General features: G+C 42.9%; 1 protein-coding gene across 1 annotated transcript in view; it reads right to left on the reverse strand.

Annotated features, from left to right (window-relative positions):
• Positions 1–1,457: 1,457 nt before the first annotated feature.
• The window catches only part of LOC106568953 (CREB-regulated transcription coactivator 1-like), a 48,093-nt gene continuing 33,218 nt past the window's right edge, over positions 1,458–16,332 (reverse strand). The window contains 1 exon segment of the mRNA XM_045693921.1: positions 1,458–15,846. Coding sequence (XP_045549877.1) covers positions 15,638–15,846 — 209 coding nt within the window. The 3' untranslated portion in view covers positions 1,458–15,637.

Below are 16,332 nucleotides of genomic sequence, written 5' to 3' on the forward strand. Positions count from 1 at the left end.
AAAAATCATTAAAAAAATAACAAATACAAAAATTGTGAAAATAGATTTTCTTCACAAAAGTAGTACACTGGTGGGGCCTCCCGAGTGGCGCAGTGGTCTAGCTGTCCCATCGCGCATTAGCGACTTATGGTAGGCCCGGGCGCAATGCACGAGCTTCATAATGGGCTTGTTCAACATTGCAGGCGACTGCAATGTTGTAGATCAGCCGACTGACTGATCTACAAAGAACCTTGTATCATAAATAACTATTCATTATTGTTTGTAGATCAGTCAGTCACAATTTATCCATGATGCATTGCGGTTTTGACATGGCCAGTACCTTAGTTAGCTACACCGAAGATGATCTATTATATTGAGAAGATAGTTGAGTGACCGATCTAACAATGGAAATACATGTCCTCTAAGATGGAAGGCAGGCTGGCAGAGGCGAGATCAGGCGGGACCATTCTAGCCAATGAGAGGGCAGGTACGTGCATGAACAACAGGCACAACAAAGTCGTTTTTCTCAATGTCGCCGTAACATTTGTAATGAAATGTATATTCATCAAATATGCTTCACGTAATTCGACTCTCTCTCCAGTGGCGGTTCTAGACCATTTCAACTGGGTGGGCCAAGCTGGGGCCAGTTGTACTGTTAGAGGGGCCAGTTACATTAGACGTTATTGTTGTCATATCGTTTTCTTCACTGCATTGCAGTCATTAGCAGGCAAAAGACCATGTTCATCATCATTCGTGTTCCGCATTGCCACTGGCTAATAACGGATGTAAAAAAAAAACGATAGCAAAAATTTGTAAAAATTATTTCCTACTCCACAGTTAGGGGGGCCACAAGGGGGTCTAAAATTGTCACAGGGGCACTGCCCCCCCCTGGCCCCCTCCCAGAACCGCCCCTGTCTCTCTCATAGACCTCCATACAAAAAGAGGGCTTATCTCACATGGACAGATTTTGGGTGGAGTAAATCCTCTCGCTTCGCCTCTTCCTCACTGGCTACACACACCTGGGTGGAAGGCACCAACAATGTTTTCAATCAAATTTGCTTACAATAACCTACAGACCCTGGCTCGATTCCAGGCTGCATCACAACAGATTGGGAGTCCAATATGGTGGCGCACAATTGGCCCAGCGTCGTTAGGGTTTGGCCGGGGTAGGCCGTCATTGTAAATAATGGTTTGTTCTTAACTGACTTGCCTAATAAACAAAAATACCAGGAGAATAAGGTTCTTTCCAGTGACACCTGGGAAACTCCCAACACTGCAGATAAGAGACAAATGACTAAATGCAGTCTTTCTACAAAAAGTTGATAAGTGGTTATCGTATAAGACCTGAATGTGACTGTTTCAGTAACCATTTCTATACATCTTACTGTGTGTGAACATGTTTCACAGCTTCTATACCTATTATGCCCAGCAGATGGAGACATTATACAACAATGAAACAACGAGCCAACAACATTCAATGGGTCTGTCACATTGATATGCTTCAATTTTTTATTTAATGTCATTTCATTTACAAATAGTAATGCAAAGATACTAAGACAGAAGCCTTCACACAAGAAAAATACATTAGGTACGATTTGAGTAGAAGCTTAACATCCGTTATCAGTTACTTATCACATAATATAGCCAACTTGGATTTTTTGGTCTGCTTTCTCCCTTTTTATATAAAAGCACAATTTAGAGAACAAGAGTTGATCCATTCATTTCAAAGGGCCAGCTCAACAAAAGTACAGGATTGCCAAACTGCTGCTGAATGCTAGGATTTGCATATTTGATGAGCATAACTGTGTCCTGTTGCTGCGAGTACAGAAGGTGTAGTATCCAGACATTGCAGTGCAACGTTCAAGTAATCGTACTCGAAAGGAAAAATACATTATATTACAATTTAGCTGCCGTTGTATGAAGAAAGGACCACTAGAGTGGGTCATCTCCCATTAAATGCACATAGAGGATTTGAAGTTGTCTTTTTGTGGGAACTATTGAATGATCAAACAATTACGGTCTGTCTGATTCGTTTACCCTTTTCACATGTAGTGCCTCTAACCAATTAAACATTTATATTCTGATATAGATCTGCATTTTATCCTACTGGAGATGAAGGAAAAAGGAAACCGCACACTCCTCTTGATAGCATCACTGATCTTTAATAAGCTTACGTATCGGCCTTCGTCAGAGCTTACTGGAGATGCTTTTGGTGAGCAGGTTTTAGTCACACGGTCAAATTATATATTATATATATATATATATTTTTAACCTTTATTTAACTAGGCAAGTCAGTTGAGAACAAATTCTTATTTACAATGAAGGCCTACCCCGGCCAAACCCGGACGACGCTGGGCCAATTGTGCGCCGCCCTGTGGGACTCACGGCTGGATGTGATACAACCTGGATTCAAACCAGGGACTGTAGTGACACCTCTTGCACTGAGATGCAGTGCCTTAGATTGCTGCTCCACTCGAGAGCCCAAGGTAACCTATTCAGAGCGAAATACTTGCTTAAAGCAAAACATATCACATTAAGCCTTTTTGAGTCATTAGTGGTTATTTTGTCATTCATTACCATGGAGAAAGAGTTACTAAGTGCTTCCGCTAGGATTATTTTCAGCAGCAGTGGCAACATGATCAGGGGAGGTTGGTGGGATTTATTTTTTTAAGGCCCTATACTTGGCCACAGAGATAAAATTGCCACTTTAAAGCTAATTTACTGCAATTCTACACATTTTACCATGACTTATGCCATGTTCTTATGTTTGAGTCACTCAGATAGTATAACAAAATGAATGGGGACCCCATGCCATGCCATTTTTGGAATTTTAGATTCTTCCTGACTGTCTAGCTTTTATTTTGGTGTTAGTTCTCAAAGATGATCTCATTTAAAAATATATAGCTTCATGACCTTTTCTATATACTTTATATCTGGTTTTGGTCATTTAAGTTTACACTGAAAACATTTTAACATCCCGAAAAAAGTAAAAAATGTTGGCGTGGCGGCAACGATTTAGCAGCAGCGGCCAGCCACTGTTATTTGAATGTAGGATAAACACTGAGTTACCTCAAGGTATCAAGCAGGAAATGTCAGTCACATGTCAATCTTTATGTGGTAGGTTATGCAGCAAGAAACAAACTGTTAAGATAAAGCAAATTGTGGTTTCCTCATAAATATTCTCATTTTCTAAATGTAAACAATTCATAGACAAGTGCACTGTTTTAAGTTGATGTAATTCTCAAATCTAACAAAACTAAAACAAAAATTTGGAGATAAAGTGGGAAACTGGAGTATTTTAACTCTAAACCTTTGACAGAAACACATTTTAGTAAACAGATAAACAAAGTGCTCTAAATAAGTGCATTACTTGAACATTAAACAAGAGTTAAAGGGATGATTTATGAACTTCGGTTTCCTTAACGGTTCACCCTTTGCTAGAACTTTGCATGTAAAAAAACAACAATAGTATGATAACTAATCTGACAACAAGGAATGAAGGTAAAATAGCAACTCACACATCTAATGGCTTATAGCAGCATTTCCCCAAATCAGTCCTGGGGACCCCAAAGTGTGCACGTTTCTTTTTTTTGTCGTAGCACTACACAGCTGATTCAAATAATTAAAGCTTGATGATTAGTTAATTTGAATCAGCTGTGTAGTGCTAGGGCAAAAACCAAAACGTGCACGCCTTTGGGGTCCCGAGGACCGAGTTTGGGAAACGCTGGTTCATAGCCTGTGAGAGAAAGCAACGGCTGACTTTTCCATTCACTCAAAACAACTTAGCACATAGCCATCACTTACACACTCACTCTCTGTAAAAGGGAACATACAAATCACATTTCTAAATGTTAAAATTATTGGAAGTATATACAACTTTATATATCTTGTAAAAACTGGTAAATACAGTTGTTATTTGCTCTATCTTTTGCAACTATTTTGCCTGGATCTCTGTCGGTTTCAGAATTGGACAGCTCCATTGTCACAGTCATGACGTAAGGGAAGCTGTCAATAGCCAGGCAGTTAAAACTTTGAGATGGCCATGTTTGGCTATGTAATACCTGTCTGGTGTCAAAAGGGAAGCTAATGGGTTTACAGTATCTTGTGTGGGTGGCAAGGGTCCAGTTTATATTCCCCAAAATTCATCCTTATTTATATCAATTACATGAACGTACACACAAAAGAAACATCAAAACTTGCTCCATTATTTGTAAACGGTTGCTTCTGTAAACGTTTGAGTGTAAACCATTAGAATAGCAGAATATTAGTGCAAAAATGGTGGCAGTAATAATAGACGTATCAAATCAGTCAGATTTACTACATAAACACAGAAAACATTGTTTTAAAGAAAAGACAACTTATTGTAAAAACACAGGGAGCAATTTGGAGTTTGGATCAGTCTGAAAAACTTTCGATTAACCGATACTTCTAAGTCAGAAAGACAGAACAGAAGTACAGAGCCACAATGACAGTGCAGCACATTACTCTCAGTGCATATAACAACAATTTTCACTTTTGACATCATATCACAAAAACATTAATACTGAAAAGCAATATAAACAGCCAGTCTAAGCACTCGGCAAAAATAATAAACTTCAGTGGGCATCATCTCTAGCTCATAAGCACATATAAGATCAAATGTATAAGTACGTACCAACAAATTGCATCTACATATGCATAAAAGGCTGATAACAAAAATCTGTTGCTTTTGGATTGACAATTCAGTTTGTGTGTGAGGCCTTGCCACTGTTCGAATCAAAAACAAAGACAATTGACCAAACAAGGAAAACATAACATTAAACCACATTTAAACAAAGGTCTATTCCACTTTTCTTCCTTAGTCAACAATTAATATTTTGCATGAAAAAAGAAAACATAAAACCATGCCTAACTAGAAAAGTACATTTCCTGAAGAAAATGTGGTGTGCATGCTATTTTATGCAATTGTATATAGTTATAGTTGATCTAAGTTCTAAAGAATTGTAATTTATATACATTTGCATAAAATAAAATCACCAACAGTAACTCTTAAACCATGTGAAAGTTGATTTAGTACCTCTAGCTTTAATGATTGAGTTACTGTTGGCGATTTATTTTATGCAAATGTGTGCAAATGTATATAATTCAAGTATAAATAATATCACAAATATTTTTAAAAGCTATATAAGTCTTCACATTTGGAAATTGGTTTCGTCTTAATAGCTTAAGTTGTTTAAGTACTAGAGTGAGCGGAAGAAATCAAATAATGATGAGTATGTAAAAGAAAGAAAAAAAAAAAGTGTCACAAAACAGAACAAAACAAAAGTAAAAACCAAGTGCTAAACATCAGAAGACTACATTGAATTCAGAACCACTCCGGCAGTCAAAACAGTTCTCATTTTCAGATCTATAACCAATAATGTTTTGCATGCTTGACACTGAACTCCCTTGTATCTATGGTAAATGGTGATGCTGCATGTATTAACTGTGAACATAGCGAAATATGCTGGAACAAGGGGATTCACTAACATATGAGACAAGCATTTAGTTAAACCTTTCAAATAACACAAACTCCAAGATAGCACAAAGGCACCATAATTTGTGTACACTCACAATGCATTATGCTTTCTGCTACTGTATGAGCTGCACATTAAAGAAGCGTTAAAAAAGTTTAGTATAATTTCAGCCAGTAGTTTAGAAAGTAGTGCTCACAAGCCAAAACGGGTCACCGAAAATTGTGCACAATGATATGTTACGTCCTGCAAAAAGAAAAGAAAACCAAAACCAGGGTTTGAAAGGATTCCCTAATTTCTCCACAGGTCACCCCATTTTGGTATAATCACACCACTAGTGGTATTTCTTTCAGGTGAATTTACACACCTGGTTCTGTAGCTAGCAAATTACAGTTAAATAGTGTATATTCTATGATAATAATGGGGGTTGTTTATATACTCTTTGCACAACAAGATGACTGTTCTTACTCCTGTCCATGACAAATTGTAATATTAAAGTGTGATTTACCACAGCACTCCTTAATGCATCAATTGTGGTACATCCAATGGCTTCCCTATTTCATGCTTACTTCTCCCTGCATGAATTATACTCATAGCTATGTAGCTTGAAACATGTCCAGCTGTATCTGTTGTGCAGTGAGAAATCTAACTTCTATCCAAAAATACAAAGTTTATAAAAATCACCTCTTTCATATAGACAATACACATATGCTTTTAAAAAATATGTTCGTTTTTTTTTTTTTAACAAGAAGGCAAGTTTGACCGAATACAGGGGGAAACAAGTCCAGTGCACATAACAGTCGCTCAGAGGGGTGAAACAAATACCAGGGTTCAATGCTCTAAAAATTGTAAGTAAAGTGCAAAAAAAAAAAATTACAAAAAAAAAATCTGGATAATGTCATGGCTACATCCAAGGGAATTACTCACAAGAAAAGCTCACTTGACATTGACTACTAACAGGTAATCTGTATAGCCGACATCTACAACAACACTGAAATTCTGACACTATACATCCAGAAAAGCTGGTGGGCAAACTGATGGACTTTTCCAATGACAATGAGTGGAAAACAATTGACACGTACACACACACACACACAAATATTCAATATGAGAGACATTAACAGTACTGAACCAAACTCCAAATCGCATGCCACGTCCCTTGGATTTTGAAGTGAAACACCTAGAGTATGACGTAAGGGTGTCATCAAAAACAATGTGGTCGACGCTGAGGTTTATATGAAGATGTTGAGATTATGATAGTACTCTATGGCGATGTGATGAAATACATTCTGGTGGCAGAAAGGCTGTTCTAATAGAGGCAGTTGAATCATAAAATCACACTTCAGCAGTAAAAATAATCAACCTCAGACACATCCATGGGAGTCACATATAGGGGTTAATGTTCTTATATATGCAGCGTAATCCTCAAGTTTCTTTTGTCATGCTTTTTTGTTACAGTTTCTGCCAAAGCCAACGTGCAGAATATATCATTTGCATTCTCATCTGTGAAGTGTAAGAACCAAACAAAAATGTTCAACAAAAAGTAGCGAATGAAACATGTCAACATGCTTATTTTCTTTGCTGAAAAAGCTATCAATATGGTACCGTACAATTCAGCATGGTAGGTACTTAGTTTAGTTTAGGTACTTAGTTATGCCTATTAGATTGCTAATAACTCGGCCTTCAATCAATTCATTTGTTCTGCATAGATACCATAAGCAAAATCCAATTTAAAAAAAGACAACTAATTGAAACAAAACATCAATTACCAGGGAGCGAAACATAAGGTTACTTAGCGTAATCACGGTTCTAGGATAAGATGAGTGAGGTCACTCCGTATGTATGGGTACGTCTCCGTTGGTCGTAGTCGATAAGGAACTCCTATCACACAACATCTGTCGTAGACAGACAGGAGCGACAGCCAATAGACCCCGCTCCTTTATAAGGCGCTGTCGCTCCCTCCTGCCTCACTTGTACAAGTATTCGTTCTTCCATACGCAGATTGTGTGAAGGGCAACGAGCTAAGTGACCTCAGTCATTATCATAGAACCAGGGTTAATTAACTTCAAATTCTATTTCAAATAATCGTTCGAACACTCAGTATGGGATTTAGCCAACTCCTGTAAGGCTCGTACACTCTCCAGATAGTCTAGACAGAATCAACTCTCAGATGTGCTGACTCGAAGCACACGTGCCGGTGAGATCGGAATAATATCCCATAAATATCTCTGAACAGAGATACCTTCTTAAACCAGGCCCGTGAAGCAGCCACACCTCTCGTGGAATGAGCTCTGAAGCCCTCTAGAGGTAGTCAACCCTTGCTATTATATGCCTTATAATAGCCTCCACTTATCCAAAGGATAAATCCCTGGTCGAGGAAATGGGTCTCCCTACATTAGGGAAGTCTTCAAGGCTCTCATCCTGTCCATGTAGAAGCACAAAATATGTGGAGCACAAGCAGTGGAAACAATGTTCCTCCACGGAGGAATAAGTGGTGGGTGAAAGCCAACGGCTCTAAAGAGAGGTGATAGAAGCCCTACTAATCTTTAAGCACAAAAAAGGATTTATGTTGAAATAACCGTGGATAACCCCAGGGCAAGGAACAAGCACTAGTGGTGAAACTGACAGTGCGTGCAGCTCACTCACCCGCTTTTGTGGATATAATGGCTAAGTAAAGCGGTATTAAATGAGAGAAACTCATTTCCACGCTTTCCAGCGGCTGTGAAAATTACTCTCAAGCACCCTAGATGTTCTAGGGTGGGACTATCTACTTGGTCACTGGGCGTAGGCGAAGTCCGCTTGCCTACAGCTGCTGTACTGGAAACCAAGTGAGACCGGCAGGGACCAAAACAGGGCCATAGGGCTGGAGATGTTGGGGCGTGTATCGCAATCCCTCCTTAGTGCACACTGCTAGAGGGAGGCTCCCCTCGTCATATTGCCCCAGCACCCATGTATTCCATCTGGTGACAGCCAGGCCTACCAACAGTGAGGAGGCTAGACGTCTGAATCAGTCTCGGTTTCAAGAGTGCAATACAGAGGAACAGAGCAGGACGATCTGCCACCGAGGCATAACCCTTAGGAAACACATGCATGTTGTGTTCCAATGGTGCCTTGGTCACCATCCCATATCTAGCACCAATGTAATGAACTGCAAGACATGGAGGCCAGCCCGGGTCAGTGGTGTGGGATGTGCATGATGCCCAATGGTGCTATGGCTTTAGCTAGCAGCAATGGTGAAGAGTGCCTGCTGTCTCTAACAGTCTGGGAACCAGTCTGCTAGACGAAGATGGCGAACGTGCCCTAGTGGTTGCGAGTCGTCAATGCCGTCAAATCCCTCTATAGTAGGATAGAAATGACGTTGCAGGACAGTTAACTAAGTGGATGGAGAACTTTAGTGACCAGCCCAAGGGGTTTGTACCTGCCTACTATAACCCTCTCTCTCCATCGCTCGCGAGCTCTCTATGAAAGATGCAAGTGTTTGTGTTCTCGGAAGTACAGCAACTAATCAGTCTCCTCTGTTCCAAAAATTACTGAATCGAATCTCGACACTCAGAAATGGGAGTCGACACTCAAGGAGTCATAGAATCAATTATTCTAGAGTCGACTCTCCACCACTACATCATCGTCGCCATCAACAGTTGGAAAAATGTCAGAGAAAGACAAGCGACAGCAACCAAGTCCTGTATGGCAATACCTTGAGAAGATAAATGAGAACGAGTACATGAGTTCAAGGATGAGGCGGTGAGGTGGAATAGCACTGCAGGCTTAAAAGATAGCTGTCCGGGGCCTAGTCCGACAGCACCTGCCCTCCTCCTCCCTTTTCAAGAACCAAGAAGTAAATACACTATGTTCCCTGGCTCTAATAAAGGATGTAGCAATAGAGACGAATTCCCGAAAGCCACCGAAAACCGAAGACATCGGGGCTGATGCCTGCCGTTCCTAAGCAACCCTATACATCACCCGGGGGAGACTGTGCATGTGCAACAACCTTTCCCAGCCAGTAGGGGTGCATGCTATAGGTGCCGAGACCCTCGTTCGCCTGAGGCAAGGATGCCCTCTAGCAGTGCAAACGAGGTGTCACCTCTTTCATTATAATAAATTAGCTCTGTGCCGTTGGCGAGGCACTTGGATGTAACAGAAAAAGGTTATAAAAGAGATATAGTGCACGGGGATGGAGCTTGATGGCAACTGGTGTACTGCCGTCCTGCTCCTGTCTGACCTAAGCAGTACGGCGAGAGAGAAAACACATCGTCTTCTGGCCCTGGCTGGAACAACTTAGCCGGGGGGAGAGCTATGAATGGGGCGGCACTCGGGGGGGCGAGGTGCGGATCCCAAGCCTATCACTGTTAACGAGGCCAAAGATAAGCCCCTGTGTAGTAGATGGGTAGAACAAACATAGTAGCATTTCTCTCATACCACAGGGTGGGGAGAGAAGTCTACACTGAACTGGAGAGAGGGTAGGGCAGGGAGCACCTAGTGTGTCTACACGGGTGCGAACAAAATAGATTCACTGGCCATCCTGGCCACCAGGGGGCTTTAGGAGGGCAGAATTGTGCTGTGACTGCATCGAAGGACTTAACCGCCAGGCTTGCTCTGTTTCTGGGGCTTCGCCTGTGTATGGACAGTCGGCTGCGTAGTCAGGGACCTGAGTTCCTTATGGCTTATCCGTTGTCCCCTTCTAAACATCCCCACGTGGCTTTTTGATGCAGGACCCAGAGGGCTGCCACGTGGGCCGAGTTGGCGGGGGTTACAGAAGTTTGGGGGCCCGCTTTCCTACGGGTACTGCATGTTGAGTAATGAGTGGGCCCCCTCCCTCCTCCCTATGCGTGGGTACGAAACGATGGGTTGCTGCATACAGGATAGGGCTCTAAAAAAGCAGAGAAACCCCTCCTTCGTTATGCAAGAACTCATCTTCTGCCTAAGAGGGGGCAGGGCCGGACATATGTGAGCTGTGCCCCGTTTTTCTCTGCTGCTGGCCTCTAGGCCGTCCCCACTGGCAGCGTTAAAGAGCGTCATTCTTTAAGGACCATAATCACCTTAGACCCACTACAATTTGCATACCACCCCAACAGATCCAATCGCCATTGCACAAGCTCATCACTAAGCTCAAAGTCCTGGGTCTGAAACCCTCCCTGTGCAACTGGGTCCTAGTCTTCCCGACGGGCCGACCCCAGGTGGTGAAGGTAGGCAACAACCCCTCCGCTACACGGGGGCCCCACAGAGGTACGTGCTCACCCATGACTGCGTGTCCACGCACGTCTCCAACTCAATCATTAAGTTTGCTGACAACACAAAAGTGGTAGACCTGATAGACAGCCTACAGGGAGGAGGTGACAACCCTGGCAGAGTGGTGCCAGGAAAATAACCTATCCTTCACTCAATAAAACAAAAGGAGCTGATCATGGACTAAAGGAGACAGCACGCCCCCATCCACATCAACAGGGCCGCAGTGGAGAGGGTCAAAAGCTTCAAGTTCCTCTGTGCGCACATTACTGAGGACCTAAAATGGTCCCTTAACACCGACAGCGTGGTGAAGAAGATGCAACAGAGCCTCTCCAACCTCAGGAGGCGGAATAAATTTGTCTTGGCCCCTGATACCCTCACAAACCTCTACAGATGCACCATCGAGAGCATTCTGTCGGGCTGTATCACCCCATGGTACAACTACACCATCCGCAGTCGAAGGACTCTCCAGAGGGTAGTACGGTCATCCCAACGCATCCTCAGGGGCACACTGCCTGCCCTCCAGGACATCTACAGCACACATTGTCACAGGAAGACCAAGATCATCAAGGACCTCAGCCACCCGAGCCACAGCCTGTTCACTGCGCTACCATCTAGAAGGCCGAGACAGTACAGGTGCATCAAAGCTGGGACAGGCCATCTGACTGTTAAAACAGTCATCACTAGCCTTAGGTCACTAGCCGGCTTCCACCCGCTACTCTACCCGGCACCTTAGAGACTGCTGCTCTATGTACATAGAGTTATTGAACACTATTTTACCACTGTATATGTATCTACTGTATTTGTTATGAATTCCCTGCCGGTGACTTATCAGCACCACAACCCTAAGCTGCACACTCCACTCCCCTTCCCCCACGACCGGAGCCTGAGAGTCTAGGGGTACCATAAACCTGCCTCTCTAACCTGTGTGACCTTTTCCCTGATAGGTTGCTAGGTAGGTTACTAGGGGGCCGGAATTCTGCCTATCCTCTTGACTCTGCAGGTCACACAATACTTGCAGTATCCCTCAAGTGGCAGAGAGGAACAGTCTGGACTCACTCATATCTCTGGACTTGTGGGATGGTGTGCGTGCCCAAAGTGAGTTGTGTGACATTTATATATTGTTCTTAATAGTTAGTTGTTACTATTGTTGTATGCCGTCTTTGTGTATAGCTGTATTGTCAAATATACATTTTCATCCTTCCCTTTAATAGTCTTGTTGCTCTACTTGTGCTATCAGTTATAGTATTGTGTACAGTGTATTCATTACGTCTGTTTCCCAACCACAACCATTCCACTACCTTTCCCACTTTCATCCCCATGTCCATTCCCATCTTCCTGTGAATGATTATTTATATTCTGAACTTTGACATTGCTTGTTCTGATAATGCTCATTCTGTTGTCTTCATTTCTTTTAACTTTTGGATTATGTGTGCATTGTTATTGTATTGCTAGATATTTCTGCATTGTTGGAGCTAGAAACATAAGCATTTCGCTGCACCTGCGATAACATTGCAAAAGTGGGTTCGTGACCAACTTTGATTTGATTTTTAGAAAAAAATAAACTGGCTCTGTGGCATTTTGGCAAGTGGGACAAAGAGCAATATATTTCTGGAGGCGACGTGCTGTAAGCATCGGGTGGGGACAGTGCTTGTTAGTGACTGAATTCTACCAGCCCAGCCTCGGCCTGAACCTGAACCAAGGGGAGAGCTTAGCTTGGAGTGCACTTGTGCCCGGTTACAACTAGCATCAGCTAGCCTGTCTTTGCCGTCTCGTGGACCGGATCATAGAATTGGGACCAGTTCAAACAGTAAGTACAAAGAAACTGGGTGCTAGACTAAGTACGTATGAGGGTTAGGCTAGTAATATCCAGGCGGTAGTTAACTGACTTGTTGGCGTTTGCCAGGATGGCTGGTAGGATAGCTTAAGCTAGCATTGACCGGTTCTCGGTTCATGCCATACAATACTTGCAGGAATCAGGGTGGTCGAGAGCTGCCTGGGCATGATACCCGGGTTAATCGTGTGCTAGACGACGTTAAGCCACTAGCACCATGTTAGCCGAGAAGAGCTGTGTTACTCTTCAGTCTGGAAAGCCTCTTTTGACCGTAGTACTGTGCGGTGTAAATGGTCAGTTTTAGTAATAGCTAGCTAGTAATTCCAGGAATTTGAGCGCTCGGCTTAGTTCGCCCAGTACAAGGAAATACAGTAGCCATAACTCCAGAAGAGATTGTTTTGTCAGCCGGGTTATACATGTTACTCAAAGCCTGCCTGACCATATGGAGTACTTACAGTTCAGCTACCTAGTAGTAGCCCAGTGGGCTAAATGCCTAGCTGTAGTTAGCACTTTGTTAGCTGGAGAGCATGACTCTATAGGCTGAAAATCTCCCACGACTGCAGTAGCGATAGGCAAGACCGGTCAGCGTATCCAGCGAGGGCGCTGGTAAGCTAAACGAGGGGAAGTAATTCTACCCAGTGCAGGTAGCAAGAGCTAGCAGGGGGAGCTAGCTCTGAGCGTGTACTGGCCGACGTTAGCCATGGAGCTAGTCCTGGCTTTAGCTAGCTAGCGTTCGACAGGAAAACCCTGGGCTGTGTGTGTGCTGCTGATGCTTAGCTGTGTAGCTAGAAGTCCTGTGGTAGCCAGCTAGAGTTCACCTTGTGGGTTAGTCGTCTAGCTATTGCAAGCACACTGGAAAGAGAGCCATAACTCTGATGGAGTGAGCTACAAGCCTAGGGTGGCACGCTGAGCGTTGCTCTATAGGCTAGAGAATCTCCCAAGACCGCAGTACCTATAGGCAAGACCGGTCAACCTGATCAGCGAGGCCGCTGGAAAGTTAGGCAGGAGGAAGGGATGCTACCTAAGCCAGGAGATAGCTCTAGTCGTGTGCTCGCCGACGCATAGTTGTGTAGCTAGCTAGTCCTGGCGTAGGAAGCTGGTTTTCACCCAGAGGGTTAGTAACCTAGCTGGTGCTAACACACTGCTAGCTGAAGAGAAGGTACATTCTTTGTGAGCTAGCTGGGTTAAATTCGCCTGAAGAACGACCAAGCGAAGTTTCTTCCTTCCTCCACCTCATTGGGAATAAGCAGCAGGAAGCGGTAGCTAGGTGTGCTGGTAGGGTAGAACTAGCTGTGTGACGCTAGCTAGCCAGAGACAGAGGAAACTTTACTTTCCGGTAAAAAGCTAAACACTCTCGACAAGAAGCTGGATTCCTACACTCAACAGTGAACCACACAGGTTCACCTATCAACAGTTTAGCAGGAAAACAGTAGTCTAAGTCGATGCTGAGGAGAGTATATTAGCAGTATTACGACATCGTAAGGAAGAATGAAAAGTGAGGCAGGAGGGAGCGACAGCGCCTTATAAAGGAGAGGGGTTCCCCCTTATTGGCTGTCGCTGCAATCTATGACAGACGTTGTGTGCTAGGAGCTCCTTGTTGACTACACCCAACGGAGATGTACCCATACTGAGTGATCAAGCGATTATTTGAAATGAAATATCTAATTCACAAGTAGCAACTACAAGGGCATCAGATATGTGATACCTCGGCTCTTTCTGTCCATTTCTATTTGGCTGACAAGTGAAATACAGTACCACGTCAAATATGAAAAGCAAAATGGTAACAAGTGAAAAGCAGTGGATAACAACTTAAGTTGTGATAAACCTCCCCTAGTTGTGTTCAACTTGGTCCTCTTCTCACACTAGTGCCAATTTGATTCAGGCCATCGGAAAAGAAACGGTGATGCTTGATAAAAGTTTACACTTCACTACTTTAGAATCTAAACAAGTTGCACAACAACCTGCGTTTTTTTAATGCAGAGTTGAGATAATAGCTTTCCATATCATGTACTCTTATAAGGCGGAATCTTATCACTCATGGTGATTTGTTCAGATTTCATTTAAAAAAAAATCTTGTTTGCATCTGAAAACCAGCTACCATTGGTGGCATATTACAGCTGAAATGTCATTTCATGCATAAATTGCCAAAGTGACGGTAGGCTAACATCCTTTTTTAAAAATCTACAAACAGGATTCTGAGTGATTTTTCAATGTCTGTTCAACTGGAATTTAGGTTTTTACTTCAGCTGCCCTGGAAAATCATAAGCTAAAGGGGAGGGTTATAACTCCTAGTTGTTCAACTCAGTAAACCACTTAGATGTTGACCATCACTAAAACATGTAGTACAAACCTGAAATGCTGACAAAATTGATGGATTAAAATTAAAATGACAAGTTCGGAAGGGAACCTAAAGTAAAATACTGGTCAACTTCGGGGGAAAAAATCAGATTACCAATAAATACAACTAGTGTGAGTTAGTGTGAGTTAGACAGCGAGATTAAGGGCATTGACGGAAATGTGACTGGCAAGATTTACCATGAGAGGGCGGTTCTGAAAAGCAGATGAGTGATTATATGAGCTAAAACATGCTAATCTAGTATGGCAGGTGAGAGAAAGATAAACAGTTTCCCCTGCAGACATGATTTGAATCAGTTAATGTCTTCAAATGTGAGGCGAGACCAATGTAGTGTTGTAGCCCCTACTGTTTTTCTTCTTTACAAAAACCAAAGCATCCAACAGAAAGGCCGGCAGGATGCATGTGTAAAAAAAAAGTTAAGGGATGAAGAATGGTAACAACAAACTAGTCACAGCAGGACCATAAGCTCAATATCCACCAGACATGACAATGTTGCCATCCATCTTTCCCATTCTGAAGAGAGAAAGCAAACTGTGTCGACCATTTCTTGACAAACTAATTTCCCTACTACCTCACTATCCCATAGCTCTTAGAAAGGGGCTGCTGGTGAAGGGAGGTGGGATAAACACACTTCACAGCTGGGGCCTTGCCTCGGGCTCCCACACCCCAAAAGTAGCCCTCTCCCCTCAGACACAAGCCCTCAACCCCTCAGGCCGGGTTTCACCGACGCAGTCGGTGACTTTGGCAGCAGCTCTACAGCCGGTCCATCCGAAAGGCGTCTTCAGTGGCAGGGTCAGTGAGGACCATGTCAGGGTCATTGAGCATGTGCAGCCCGTCCAGGGTCAGCGGGTCAATCTTCAGCTCGTCTAGGGGAAACTGAGAGTCCGCATCGAAGCTGATGTCAGCTGACAGAGAGCTAGAAGACAACCCTTTGGACAGTCTGGGTGGAGACTCTCCTGTGGCTAAAACAGACATGGGTAGAGAGATGAGGAGAGGTCAGAGTCTTCCAGTTGCATTTACTCCACATAAAGAACAGGATCTCATTAAATATTTCAAGGAATAGCCAATAACAACAAGTGAGTGCCAAGCAAAATCAAATAAATGCAGAAAACCTCTACTTTTAATGAACTTAGTTAAAGTTAGGAATGAAGGTACAGTCATGACTGCAATTATTTGCATCCTTTATAAAGATTAGCAAAAAATGATACAAATACTGAGCTATATTGTATGCTCCGGAAAAAACATTTTGTTTAAAAATATTTTGTTTAACAAATAACACATTTTTCTCAAAAAGAAAGGGGTGATAATTATTGGCACCCCTGTTTCACCCCTTCAGAGGATAACAGCACAGAGCCTTTTTCAAAAATGTTTTGTGAGATTGGAGAACACATTGGGAGGGATCTTAGACTATTCCTTCATACAGAATCTTTCTAGATTCTTGATATTCT

This window comes from Salmo salar, chromosome ssa14 (genome assembly GCF_905237065.1).
Source record: "Salmo salar chromosome ssa14, Ssal_v3.1, whole genome shotgun sequence".
NCBI lineage: Eukaryota > Metazoa > Chordata > Actinopteri > Salmoniformes > Salmonidae > Salmo > Salmo salar.